The sequence below is a fragment of the Mugil cephalus genome, chromosome 8, assembly GCF_022458985.1.
Source record: "Mugil cephalus isolate CIBA_MC_2020 chromosome 8, CIBA_Mcephalus_1.1, whole genome shotgun sequence".
Taxonomy (NCBI): domain Eukaryota; kingdom Metazoa; phylum Chordata; class Actinopteri; order Mugiliformes; family Mugilidae; genus Mugil; species Mugil cephalus.
Window position 1 is genome coordinate 6,700,716 of NC_061777.1, and position 14,897 is coordinate 6,715,612.

The window sequence follows — 14,897 nt, forward strand, 5'->3', positions numbered from 1 at the left end:
TTAAACTTGGCCTAGTGCTATTTGTAAATATACATTATTATTATCATTTTGCATTTAATATTAAGATCTGTTATCCCTTTACCAAAATATGTTGGATTCATGTTAATGTGCGTTTAAAGAAATTAAATATATATATATAAAATGTCTGATCAACCAAAGACTTTGCGACCCCCCTGCAGTACCTCTATGAACCCCCTAGGGGTCATGGACCCCCTGTTGAAGACCTATGATGTATGTTATCTGAGCATGGTGGAGTTGAATTTGTTGTCAATAAGATACATGTCCCATAATAAAATCCACATGGTACCAGACTCATATTCTGAAGTGTGGCTACATCCTCTACTCAAGCATTGTGCTAGGTGTGTGGAGCTGTGTTGTAGGGCATTTTATATATATATATATATATATATATATATATATATATATATATTAATATATATATATATATATTTATAGATATGATATTTTATATATTATTATTTATATTATATATATATATATTTTATATATTACTATATTCTATATTTATATTTACTATATTATTTATTTATGTATTTTATATATATATATATATATATATATATATATATATATATATTCATTTTATCTTTGTTGTATTTTATATTTTTATTTTATTATTTTTCTTTTTTTTCATTTACTTTTCATATATTTTATTTCTAGTTTTTATTTATGTTTTTTTTCTACTTGTATAAGACTCTTTGCAACAGCAACAAAACTATTTCCTTGTGGGATTAAAGGATTCTGATTCTGATGATGATGATTGGCGATTAACAGATTAATTCAGTTCATTTTCTTAAATACTGATAAACTGATGATCTAGGATTCATGTAATATAATAAACCTTAGCTTTTAAAGGAAGAGGACATAGTGTGGTGTTTAAGAACACAGATTCATAGTGATTTTTCTTCGGACTTCAGCTCTAAGTCTGGAAAGACCATTAGGGGAACAGTGGCTAATGTCAGCTTATGTTAAGAAACCCAGTCAGTTTGCTGACATTTTCTCCGCCTGTGCTATTTTTACAGTTTTAAAGTTTATCTCGTTACCGTCTTTTGGCTGGAAAAGGCCACATTCAAGCGGACAATTAACTTATATCGCTTTCTAATTGAACTCATCAAGCTGATTGAAGTGAACAGTGAACGGCCACATTGATTATGTCTTATCATTATTATTTGTGTATTAAATTGTGCTGACGGTGCGCCCGGGCCCTTTTTTTACTGCGCCGTAAACCGAAACCTTCAGAGCTCTCAGCCAAACCGAAATTCACAACAGAAACAAAAAGCCTTGAAGGCTCATTAGTCACATCCCGCCTGTAAAAACCCACTCACCTGTGACCTGCACCCCGATGCGGAAGTAGACGTCGGAGTTACTCAGATATCTCTCCACCAGGATGTAGTACCACTGCTCCCAGGCCGGTACAAGCGTGAGTAATTCACAAGGGTTCCACTCCCTGCAGTCGAGGGCACTTGAGTTATGCACCGGCGGTGCCCGCGCTCTTATCTTCAGCACCACGGGACAACTGTCGCTGCTCTTGTTCTTGGTGCTGCAGTTTACCAGCTGAACCTTCACCTTTGATATATAATTGGGGATGAACACTCTGCGCAGGCACACAAAGACACATGATTTAGGCATTTAGCAGGAGCACCGCTGTATGTTTAATGCATTCCAGCGAGCGTATATCAGACAAAAAGCACTGAAAGATTATTCCTGTAAGAGCACGGCATGCCTATGAGGTCGTAAAACGTACTTATTTAAATCATTTTTATAGTTATGCTTTACTGTTTTTAAGCATTACCTTCATAGCAACTCCATTTTCTAATATAACGTGAGTTTAATTTGAATAAATGGTCTTTTCGGACGTTTATTTCCAGACTAGTGCTTTACATTTTACGAGTATATTATTTTCATGCACCCACACAACAAATATTAAAAGGCAACAACTTCCTTTAAACATAAATATGATCTATTCTGCATATTATGTTTGAACAATCTACATTTAGATTCCCTTCCCGCCATTCTTTTTATGCACAGCTTCCTTCAGGCACAGAAAAAATAAATAAATAAAAAAAGAAGAGGAATTTCATATTGCTATACTCACAAGACTCAAAGCAGGGGAAGTTGATAAAGGTGCGCAAACTATGAGCACACACTGAAATTGCATCTTTTTTTTTTTTATAATGAAGAAGCATGATAAGCTTATGGAGGAGGCCCCGGGAAAGTCATAACTTAAAATTAGACTGAGGAGGTAGAGTGTGCAAAATATATATAAAAAAATATAATGAAAAAATGTGTTTTTCACCCGGTGCATAATTTCAAACACCCTTCACCCAGTGGTTTTTTCGGAAGCTCGGATAAGAAGACTTACTTGTAGAGCGCGGATCTGTTATGAACTGGGATCATCTGGTCGATGAAGTATCCGGGATAAAGCACTGAAATCCCAATCAGCCTCTGGACAATGAGCTGAGGCTGGAACAGATACTGGCACTCCTCAGAGAGACCCTACGAACAGTAACACAGCAGCGGCCTGGGTGGTTAACTCCCCAATATTTTTTAAAAGCTGGTAAGGAGGAGATTAGATATCATTCAAACTGGCTGAAAAATTCCTAATGGACTGTGTGCATTAAGCCTGTCAGCCTCCTGGATTAATATCGTTCCGTCCTCCCCCCTCGCTGCCACGCGGCGTAACATGCACCCACTATTTCACTTGTGTTGTTCTGAACCATTAATGCCTGATGTGCATTACTTTGTGAGATGAGCCGAGCAGTCAGAATGAGTTAGAGGCCAGGGGACCGCGCATTGTTTCCGCACATGATCGGCTGTAAAATTTGTTTGGAGAAGCAACGGGAAGCGTTTTCGCGGCTGATTCCAAAGGACAGGTGTGAATGCCAAATTAGGTCCTTCATTCCTGTCGACTGATCACTAACCCCTCCTGCTCGAGCCACAATTACCGTGGCGTGTCGTTAGTCTGGGAGCTGCCGGGGTGACCCTTTGATTTATTACAGCCTGTCAAGCCGGACCCGCACATGCGTCTTGTAGAGCAGGTTGTGTTTTAATTAAGGCCCAACCGGAATGGGTTTCCGAGGACCGATGCTTTCTTGCTCTGCGAGCGCGAACAGCTTTTAGATGGCGTTCGGCGGCTTTAAATTTGACCGTCTTTATCCCAAAAAGGTATGTAGACACCGGTTTATTTTCCTCTGGAATTTCAGCCTGGGCAGATGTTTAAACTCCATTAATGGCGTACAACTCCCCAATGAAACCCTGACTAATTGTGCAGTTTTGGCTCGTTCAGTCAAAGTTGCCCACCGAGACAGTTCAGTTTTCGGGTCAGCTCTTGGGTTTACTAGGCGTTCCTGAGCAATCTAACGCAATCCACCGTAAAAAAAAAATAAATATAAAAAATAAAAAATCCCAATGAATGCAACATCATCGAACGCTCTGCTATGATGTTTCAAAAGCTGTAGTTTCTATTGAATTGACTGAAATTTATGCAGCAAGATGTGTTCGGCTGTTAGATTAAAACAACTAAACGTGTAAACAGCTGAATTAAACACGGGAGGGAAAAATTCAATTGCAGCTTTTAATAATAAATTTTACACAGGCTGCCCGAGGCCATCAACTAAGCGGAAAAAGACAGCATTTGATAGAAGTCTAATATACGGTATACCACCACCAGAGCACTGTGTCAAACTCTGATTTTAATTACCGCCATAAAACAGTGAGATATTTTTTAAATAATTGATAAGTGAGAGGAAAAATGAATGAAATGGAGACTATTCTTGTTAATCAAATTATGTCGAGTTAATCATTTTTTTTCCCCCTATTTAACTACCACAATCATTTCTTTGATTCCCGTGTTACTTCAGCTTACACTCACTTGCCACTTTATTAGGCACACCTGTTCAATCGCTTGTTAACACAAATAGCTTATCAGCCAATCACACGGCTGCATTTAAATGCATTTAGACATGTAGAGGTGATCAAGACAACTTGCTGAAGTTCAACCCGAGCATCATAATGAGGAAGAAAGAGGATTTAAAGGACTTTGAACGTGATATGATTGTTGGTGCCAGACGGGCTGATGGTCTGAATATTTCAGAAACTGCTGATCTACTGGGATTTTCACACACAACCATCTCTAGAGTTTACAGAGAATGGTCTGAAAAAGAGAAAATATCCAGTGAGCGGCAGTTGTTGATGTGAGAGGTCAGAGGAGAATGGGCAGACTGGCTGGAGATGATAGAAAGGCAACAGTAACTCAAATAACCACTGGTTACAACCGAGGAATGTAGAATATTATCTCTGAATGCACAACACGTCCAACCTTGAAGAAACTGAGACTACAGTTCACACAGACTCACCAAAATTAGACAATAGAAGATTGGAAAAACGTTGCCTGGTCTGACGAGTCTCGATTTTCAGCTGTGACGTTCGAATGGCAGGATCAAAATTTGGCTTAAACAACATGAATATATGGATCCATGCTGCCTTGTATCAACAGTTCAGGCTGGTGGTGGTGGTGTAATAGTGTGGGGGATATTTTCTTGGCACACTTTAGGCCAAGCACGTCCATCCCTTTATGACCACAGTGTACCCATCTTCTGATGACTACTTCCAGCTGGATAAGGAGAGATTGGCATCATAGATGTGCAGCCGGCAAATCTGCAGCAACTGTGTGATGCTATCATGCAAATATGGACCAAAACCTCTGAGGAATGTTTCCAACACCTTGTTGAAAGTATGACACCAAGAATTAAGGCAGTTCTGAAGTCAAAAGGTCCAGACTTTTACTAGCAAGGTGTACCTAATAAAGTGGCCAGTGAGTGTATATTATATATTATTAAGCCCGTGGCAACAAACACGACTAGAAAGTATGAAAGTATGAAAATATTTATTATAATTTAGATATTACCAGACAATTTCCTTATTTGTTGTCAACGGTGTGATCAGAAATGACTTTCCACAGGATATGAAACACCTGCTGTTGACGTGGAATAGAGGGAAGAAGCATATGGACGGTATCCTAGACCCGGCGTATTTAATGAGTTACTCTAAGCTGCAGTGGAAATCTAATAATTCACAGAAAAGGTTCTCGGAGATCACCCAAACGTGCGCACGTATGAAACAACACGAATTTGTGATCTTGGCAAAGAGAAACATGCGGCGTTTCCTTATTTCACTTCCGGGAGGAAAGAAAACACATGCATTTTGTTTTCATTTTGCTGCGACTTTATTGTTTTTGTTGTGCCAAGTTCAGAATTTAACTGGAGCGTTCAGTGTGCACACCCTGTTCCGCTTGCATTGCCTCCATTTGCGTAGCCCTCTCTGGAATGAAAGCAAGCTCTGCTGCTACAAAATTGCATCAGAAAGCAGAATTTGGAAAAAGGTATGTTATTTATCCATCTATAAAGTGTGTCATCCGAAACTGGACGCATTTATTTATTTATTTATTTATTTTTAGCCATGGCGGTGTCAAGCGCATGCCCTCCCCGCGCCCACAAATCAAACCAATTCTTTTGTGCATCTCATGTTGATGGCGACTTTTTTTGATAATATTTTTGATTGTTGCGTGTTCCAGGTGCACTTTTGCCAGCCACAACTGAATGCCATGCTAGTGACAAATAAATTGCCTGAAATGGAAATCAGCAGGTGTTTATGCAGCCAAATAGGAGAACATGATGAGATGAAGAAAAACTCTCTGACACTGTTCTGCCTCTTTGGGCTCTGCAGCACTAGCCGGAATACTAATGCCCAGTGTCTACTTTCATCATGTTTCGTCTGATTTCGTTTAATCATTAAGAAACCACAGGAATAAAAAAAATAACTATTTAGATGTACATCTCATTAAAGTTATGTTATATAACGCTTTCATCTAAATAAGCGTTAAATTTCACCGGCCGCCACTGGTGGGTGGTGCGCAACACAACAGGAAATCAGTTTTTAATTTTCTTCCTCTGAACAGCTGATACTGAATCAGGGGATTTCTGCATCTCTCTGCCACGTTAAAGGCTGTAATAATGTCCATAATGCTCTGTTGGTTCAATACTAAGATTTATTTGCAGTATTTTTTCCCTCAGCAGAGCTCAGACCTGTGTCATTTATTAGTGATAAATGCCCACGCTCACCTTGACTGAAATCTTGCCTTCATCCTTGGGTAAATGTGCGGCTAGGAACCAGTCTCCGGGGAGAGGGCTCGTCACGTTGAACGCTCCTGTTGTGCGGTTTGGAAGAGTCCAGGTCAGAGTCACAGCGAAGGACCCTGGGACGACCGTGTCCCCGGGGAAGCGTGTGGACAGGGGGTTGATTACTGGAGGAGCGCCAGACCTGAAGTACCTGTTAATCACGAAAAAGCCACAATTCAAACCCTCTCAGGTGTAAAAAATAAATAAAAAATAATAATAAAATAAATAAAATCACAAACAACTGGATGCATCTGCCGAATATGAAATTCATCTATAGGAACAGCTGACGACTTGAGCCCAGATGGCATCTCCTGCTTAAAGTATGAATAATTCAGATTCTGAACATTAATGATATGGTGTATATATGTGTGTGTGTATATATATATATATATATATCAAACAACTGTCAATCATCAGCAACATCACGGGGACGCAGGAGATTCACCTGTGATACCATGACAAACGCTGCGGGATAAAAATAGACAGGCAATATTAAAAGCCTGATGCAGCTAATGCCTCCATATGTCGGCTCTGCTCTGGTTTAACCAGCAACTACAACCTTTTCCCCCACAAATAAAACATATATGCTTTGAGTTCCTATCTATGCATCCCTTATAGAATAAAAAAAAAAAAATGAGAACCGGACGTCTTACACGGTCACGTTGCGGTTGGGGCAGCTGTCTCCAAACGTGCCCCCTTGCTCCTTGAAGGTGATGAGGTTCCATACGGCCATCATGGTGTCGTCAGGCACATTGAAGTGGAACAGTTCCACACTGGCGAACGAGTTGAAAGCGTTCAGCTTGCGAGGCGTGCGGGTGAAGTATTCAGTCACGAAAAGGCAATCTGTGGGGAACAGGAGCAAGAGGGAGGCGTCCCGGGGTGTTTAGGAAGGGGCCACTTTTACGAGGGACGCTCAACATATCCCCTGTTTAGAGGATTAAAAAAGCCTTTCTAAACTTGATCAAGAAGAGTGAGCTAAGAAGTGTTCAGTGAAACCCTGATGTTTTCACTAGTTTTGGATATTGGTTTGCTGAAACTGTTTGCAGTGACTGTACTAACATGTCTTAAGGAGGTAGCATGTTTAGCATCTCAGTTTCAAGGACTCAAGGATTTTTATTTGTCATTGGCAACAATATAGAAGCATGAGATGGAATGAAATTATGAGTTCAGGTCCCAGATTGTTACCCATAGTAACTAGATACTAAGTAACTAATATAGATGCTAGTAACCGTGAATAAAATAGAAATATGAATAAAAACAGCAGCAAAGCAGTATGAATTGTTCAATTTTGTGCAGGGAAATAAATGTGCAAAACAACTGAGTTGTGCAAATCACACTTCCCCACCAGAATTTAACAGTCTTACAGCTTCTGAACTTCTTCTTAGCTTCTTAGCGCGTTAGCATGCTAGCACGCTACAGTGTTAGCTCCAACATGCTACGTTTGCATCATATTTCACAAAATGAGTGTAAAGTAGGATCATTTCATGCCACCGATCAGTCATAACATTATGACCACCTTCCTCATATTGTGTAGGTCTCCATTGTGTCTCCAAAACAGCTGTGGCGAACCGGCTCTAAGAGTCGGCTCTTTGAAGTGAACGACCGGAGCCGGTTCACGTCGTTTTGTTAAATCCGAACGTGACTGGTCAAGATGAATGGAGGTGACGTCTGTGCGTGCGTCCACACTGAGCAGGGGGGAGGGGTTACACACGCGCAACACACAGAGCACGGTAGCACGCGGACTGGAGACAGGAAGACGAAGACAGAAACTATTACAAAGAGTGAAAGAAAACGAGGTAAAGTATGGACACATTTAATGAGCTTGATATTGCAAAGACGAGGTGTGCACTGGGTGTTAAAATTGGAATTTATAATCTGGGACGTGTTGGTTAGCACTGACGCTGCACAGCTTGAAGATCCCCGGTTCGAGTCCGGGTTCGGGCGATCATCCAGAGGACAATTTTTTGCAACAGTTCAATGAGAATTTAAATGAAGCTATTTACATAATAATTGATGTAATATAATTCCATTAGTAGCTCCCTTTAGACATAATTTGGTAATAAATTAATTTAAGCCACAAAAAATCTGAGGAGCCAGTTGGTAGCCAAAAGAGCCGACTCTTTTTTAGTGAGCCGAACCAAAAGAACCTGCTCTCTAAAAAGAGTCGGAATTCCCTTCACTATTCTGATGGTATCCTGTTGTGTCTGGTAACAGGATGTTGTTGGTGGGGGGCACTTTTTGTCGTATGGGTTGAGGGGAGGTGCCTCTGTGGATCACCCCACAGATCCTTGATGAGTCTGGGATCTAGTGAAGTTGGAGGCCAGGTCAACACCTCATGTTGTTCTTCATGTTTTTAAGTTGTTTCTAACCCGTTTTTGTGTGTGTGTGTCTGTGTCAGGCTGCATCCTGCTGGGGATATTTGCTGCCACCAAGGAGTGTCATCGCTACGGGGTGGGGGTGCCTGGTCTGGTCAAGGTGGGTGGTGCATGTTTAAGTAACATCCACATGAATGAATACCAGGTGGAAAAGTGTCACAGCAGAAAACTGAATTGTCACAAGATGGTGAATGTTATTTACTTCGCTTACAGTGGTCATAATGTTATGTCTGATCGGTGTATTCACTGGTCGTCCACAGATTAGAGTCTGAATCACAGACTTGGGCCAAACATCTTACACACGCCAAGCTAACGTGACTAGCAATAACGATTGCTGACGAGGAGTTAAGTACCAGCTTTTCCCAGTTTGTCACCACGATCCTTCCACTAAACAGAACAGAGGCAGAAGGCGTCTTAAGTCCACAATCACAAGCATCTCCTTGAACCGAGCAAACTGTGCGTAAAGAGCCAGATCATCTAAACATGCGATCACAGACTCCAACTCGCTTTAAAGCAGCCGAGGGAGATGCGCGCGTGCAGGCTCACTCGCGTCCTGCATAATGTCAAATCCTTGGATTACATCCGCCAAAGCTTCTCTGCATATAAAAGCAGCAGAACAAGTGGCAGGTGTAATCTGCCACATTACCTACAGGAGCTCGGCTGGCATCAAGCACGCCCAGCGGGTGGGCAGAAACTGGGGGAAATTGAGTGTGAGTCAGTTAATTGCCGCACTAGAACATAAAGCATCTCTTAGGTAAGTGTTATCACAAACATAAACACGAGCCGAGCACCACAGAGGAGGCAGCGGATTTTTTAACAGGAACAACGTGGAGGCACCTTGATGCTCGGCTGTAGGATAATGTTTTCCATTTGCAGCACATTCCTCTTGTCACTGCGCATGTCAACCTCTTTCTACCATCTGCACTCGCCTCGCAGCGCCTGGGGTGACATCTTTCAGTGTTTCGGTGCTTTCTTTTCTTTTTCGGGGGGAATCATTTACCTCACCTTGCAATTTGTACAGCTAGATACCGTTTCACAGAGCTGTTTTGAGGCTGAAAAGTTTGCACCTCTAAAAACCGCTCATGTCTCCATAACCCACTGATAAGACGTTGAGCTCTCTCCGAAATCTCTGTGACGTCTCTGTCACCCAAAACCATTCTCGATCCACCGCAACAAAACACTTTTCTGATTCGCACCCTGGACTAATCCTGTGATTTCCTGCACATTTTCTAACTGTATCCGCGTCTCACACAGAGTAATGAATACCAAGTGACCCTCTTCACCGTCAGGGCACCGACGTGCCAGATGCATGAAGGAAAAAGGCCTTTGTGAATGTGCTCTGTTTTCTAACGTGAGAAAAAAGAAAGTCTCTCCTCTGCTCCTACCTACGCCCCAACACTATTACTCGTCCTCAAAGCTCGCATTGGTTCTCACCTATGAAGGCATCCCTGAATACTAAAGACGCAGAAACGGGAAGGAATAAAGCATATCTCACAGTCAGGAGCCGCAGCCTAATCTCGTACAAAGCTCGCAGCATTTATTTTACTCTGCCAGCCTTCCTCCGGACAGGTTATCTGCATTTTATGTCAGCCTTCTCTCCATTAGGGCCCTTCTTCAGCCCCTTTCATTGCGTGGACAATGGCTGAGGTCACAGTCTGAAGATCAAAAAAAAAGGACTAGAACCGCTGGACTTTCTTTCAAGCTCTAGATCACAGCCCGCTAAAGACCGCTGACGGTCACAGCTGATTGGTCGCTGGTGAGAGAAACATTTAAAAGGACATCAGGATTCTTAAAAAAAACAGGCTGAATCGTTCATCGTCACATCCCTCAGTCAGAGTAAACTCAGTGGCACAAAAGTCACAATTATCATCACTCTCTACACTGCACTCTCTACATCAGCGGATCACTGCTCGGCGGGGGGGTGGGGAGTGGGGAGGGGGGGCAAGGCTCCTCAAAAATTGAGTCGTGAGATGCCTACTGGGTGTGGGAAGTAAGAAAATTGACTTCTCGCTACACAAATTCATGTTTATTTTTCAGACTTTTCCACAGTCTTGGCATTTCCGTGGCTCGTTCTGCGTTGATTAAACACTGATGAGAGCCGTGTTCGGGGATCAGAGCTGTGCATCCTGTGATATGACGGGGTTTGAAAGTACACATTGTACCCTGCGAAGGAGTCAAAGGCAGATAATTGCACGAACCAGATCTGCATCTATCTAGCTATTTGTGTTGATGTGCTCGATAAGAAGTGCTCAAAAGCAGAGCTATTTAATATGTTTATCGCTGACAGTGCTCAGTACATCATCCGTGCTATTTATAGTCATTTGTTAATCATGGTAATAGACTGTAATTAGTGAATATTGGGAAACAGGGTGCATTTTATCGCATGTTACCGCCAGATATCACACATCACATCTCTGATTCTTAACGATTCGCAACATTCAAGGTACATACAGGTGGTTGAGCCCAGTTCACAATGGTGGATGCTTTGGAAACGCACCAGCATCCCAAGATTGTTGAAGAATAAACCAGCGTGTCTATTTTCAGCAATCAACACAAAAAAAAAAAAAAAAAAAAAAGACACACACAGAAAAAACAAGTTTCTGCCAAAGGAACAGTCTCCAAAAAGGAAATCAGTGCCCGTCTCAGTGACGATCCAACACAGCCACACGCGTGGGGACTAGACTTAATGTGAAGGTGTAAACATGACAAAATATCTGAATACGCCGTTTGGCTTGCCAGCTAAATAAAGACGTTTCATGTGAAGATAAAGGCAGCACAGCGCTCACAGGCTTTCTTACAGCACGCCTGCGAATTCTGTAATCTCCTCAATGAGCACCTCCCCACCACTGTTTTACTCGGTTAGAGGCTTAATATAGACATAATCCCACTTTTTGTCATCTCAACATGAGGTTCATGCCTGAATACTAAGCTGCTTCGCCTTTAAACTTTATTTATTTTGGAGCAGCCTGGGTAAAATAAATAAATAAATAAAAAAAAGAGGTTGCCCGCTGTCTTGTAAGATTTCAAAATCTAAAAATAAGAAAGGAGAAAAAAGAAGCTGCTGAAGATGAACCATCTGGAACCATTAGAGGGGACTTGTCCATTCTTTAACATTCACAGTCGTGAGTGAAACGCACCGTCCTCGGCTTCAGCCTGCAAAACACCCACAAACAAACACTTGGACGGTGACACACACTGAGACGTTAAGCCCACCAGACCTTCCACCTTGGCACCGAAGAGCCAGGGCAATGTTCTCAATTCACATCCGAACACTCAGAATCTCACTGTCTGTCGACATGGTTCATTTTGAATTTTCTTCTGCGTAAGAGTCAGTTATCTCACATCACATCATGATATAGGCTCATGGATTGGAGGAGGGGTTGGGGTGGGGTGGGGGGTAAAAAAGGGTCAAGTGGTGAACAGAGATTTGTGGCTAAGTGGAGAGATCTACCAAAAACCGGTGGAGCAAAACGGCAACAAGTCAGCCACATCCTCAGACAGACATTTAAGCTCCTCAGTGACCACGGCCAGCACAGCGTGTGCTCTAGGTGTATATGGATTCATTGTTGTCCCACAATCCAGCTCTCAGGTTTTTGTTCTGCCTCATTTTTCAAGCGGAAAAGACATCTTGGAGGATGGACATGGGATCACAAGATAAACCACTCCTGATTCCTTTCTATGTTTCTTGTTTTTCCATTTTTAAAGGATATATATAATATGTACACACGGACACATTATTAATAACGAACTGTTGTACTTTTTTTTTTACATTTCACGATCACCTGTAAGATAAATAAAAAGCTCAACTTTAACCGTGTATCCAACCGACTCAGTTCATTTCTAACTCTGTATTCGGTCAGGCTACATTAAAGACGGGAAGATAAAGGTTTAACTTAAACATCTGATCGTTTCGCTCGTGTTTTGCGCGGTGCCAGCGTGCCTCAACTTGCCTCTGCCCTCCCTAACCAACGAAACAACCGAAGGCAGCGACAACGAAAGCGTCCAGCCCGGTGTGCTGTGCCTTGTGGTCACATCCACCTCCTCGGCATCGTAGCCCCACAACCTACGGGAGCATCTGTCAGTGTGTTGCGTGCCATAATTAGCAGCAAACCTTCCCCGTGCGTCACGCTAACTGAAGACAGTCCGTGTTGATTAAAAAGCATTTTTTTTGTTTGTTTGTTTGTTTATATAAAAATGTGTGTGTAATTCTACTTCAGAGTGTCGAGACTGAAAAAAGCAGCAGCTGTGGATGTTCGGAGCGAGACTGTGCTCAGAGCAGAACGCGGACGCGACGCTGGCTGCTTGCGCTGGGGGAAGATTTCAGCACCCCCGACAAAAGGAACAGCTCCCCGAGAATGAAAAGCGGCGAAGGGAAAAGGACTCACCTCCGAGCGCGCAGAGAGAGGTGTAAACAAGCAAGAGGAGCCTCGGGAGGCTACATCCTGAGCCCGGACGCTCCAGCTGCCACATCGTTAAAAGCCAAATATTTAGAGAGGGGCTTCAGCCCGGCTGCAGTCCTCAGTCGCTGTGCTGGTCTACATTTTTTCAGATATTTGCCAGCGACCAGCTGTTTGTGCATGACGTAATTCAGACGACGACGGGACAGCGCCTCCTCTCCGGCTTTGATTTGACAACCTCAATATGTCGACGTGTTTCATTGGACCTCGGGCCCCGTCAGTCCGGGGAAGGCGCCGACGTATATTGCACCACAAGGCCCGTCCCCTGAGCGCCGGGGCCGCCGCACGCAGGGACGAGCGAGGAGTAGAGAGGCTGCAGCCTCCTCTCCTGCAGGACCCGAGACAGAAAGTTGGAGGAGGAGGAGGGGGGCGAGCGTAGAGAGGACTTGACCTGATCTGAGCCCTCAGCACCTCCTATTTTTCACGGTTCAATGAAAAAATGCGATTTTATAACAATGGCATGCTTTTTAAAAGCTTTTTACACAGCAGCTACACCAGAACCAGAATGCGTTTCTGGTGTAGTTGCCAAAAACCAGTGTAGGATAACTTTATGTATGTCTACATGCCTTTGTGGAATATTTTTTGCCTAAACAAAATACATTTTATTCCTAAATAGCCCCTGGAAATAACCTCTCCCACCTGTGTCAGTGTCTAATACATGTTTTTTGGGGTCCAGTGAGGTCTGATAAAAGAAGAAAAATGTGTCAAATGGAAAAATATTTGCAAAGATATGGGGTTCTCCAACCATAGAACAGACACAATAAGCGCCAACACTGCTTCACTGGTCCATGAGTGTGGGCACCATAAGCATCTGGTCTGGAAATAAAACCAATATGAACTCTTGTGTTTGAATATCATAGGTGACGGTTTGGTATTATTTATTTGTCATGAACAGTTTATCGGAGAATAAATGTCTTAGTTGTTAAGAACACAAGGAGCCGAACCAAATGACCACTGGTTTGACTTTCAAAATGCGTAACTCACAAAGGCTCAAACACACTCCCCCCAACACACCAAGCAACAAACTTCAGTATTTCAAAGTCAACTACAAAGTTCAGTTTAGCAGGTAAATAAATTCACAGTTCAGGTACAGTCTGTTTGGTTTTCCCCTTCCAAGGCTGCAACCCACAGACAAGTCTGCTCTTTAATTAGAGGGTAAACAGAAAGGGTCTCAGAGAAGTCACATAACCACACATTCAGTCTTTAATTGTGGGTAACAGTGTTGATTTGATCCAAAACTGGTAAAAAATGAACTTATTACTCATAAAGAAAATAACTTGACACTGAGCGTTGTGAGTGCCAAGTTGAGGAAAAAATTGAGAAGCGGCGTTTTTGTAACTGAAGTAAAATGAGGTGAATTAAGACCCGTAGGATTTTAAAGATGTGGAATAATGCAGCGAGAGAAAAAGAAACAGGACTTGTGTTCATATGATGTATGGATATAATGGTGCAGCCTTAGCTGCAGTCAACACTTCCTTCAAAGCTGTATGGATCGCCAGATTCCCCACCGCAGCCCACGCATAGCAACCCATTGTGCATGACCGACCTTGCCATGCCGGAATAATCACCACCGCTAGAGCGCAGCTTCACTGTCTGCAGCTGAAATGACCCGTCGTATTCCTCTTTAGGAGCAGACACGGTCGACGATTGCGTTATTAATGCGTCTCTATAAACGGTTTTTAATTCGCGTGGAGCACAGATGCAGGCAAATTGCGCAGCGCTTGCCACAGAATGGATTCAGACCTTTGACCCTTTCAAGGCGGAATTGATGGATTTGGCGTTTTGGGAATCTCTTTCACTGGTTTCAGCTTCCTCTAAATCCTATTAGATGCAGTGCACTGTCTACACATGGATGTTGCTGAGAGTAT

At 42.6% G+C, this 14,897-nt stretch overlaps 1 protein-coding gene across 1 annotated transcript in view; it reads right to left on the reverse strand.

Annotated features, from left to right (window-relative positions):
- The window catches only part of tmem8b (transmembrane protein 8B), a 40,805-nt gene extending 27,620 nt beyond the window's left edge, over positions 1 to 13,185 (reverse strand). Inside the window, exons 1-5 of the mRNA XM_047593132.1 lie at positions 12,958 to 13,185; positions 6,851 to 7,040; positions 6,141 to 6,348; positions 2,384 to 2,517; positions 1,347 to 1,615 (exon numbers count right to left, since the gene is read on the reverse strand). Coding sequence (XP_047449088.1) covers positions 1,347 to 1,615; positions 2,384 to 2,517; positions 6,141 to 6,348; positions 6,851 to 7,040; positions 12,958 to 13,042 — 886 coding nt within the window. The 5' untranslated portion in view covers positions 13,043 to 13,185. The remainder of the gene's footprint in view (positions 1 to 1,346; positions 1,616 to 2,383; positions 2,518 to 6,140; positions 6,349 to 6,850; positions 7,041 to 12,957) is intronic.
- Between the last annotated feature and the right edge of the window lie 1,712 nt (positions 13,186 to 14,897).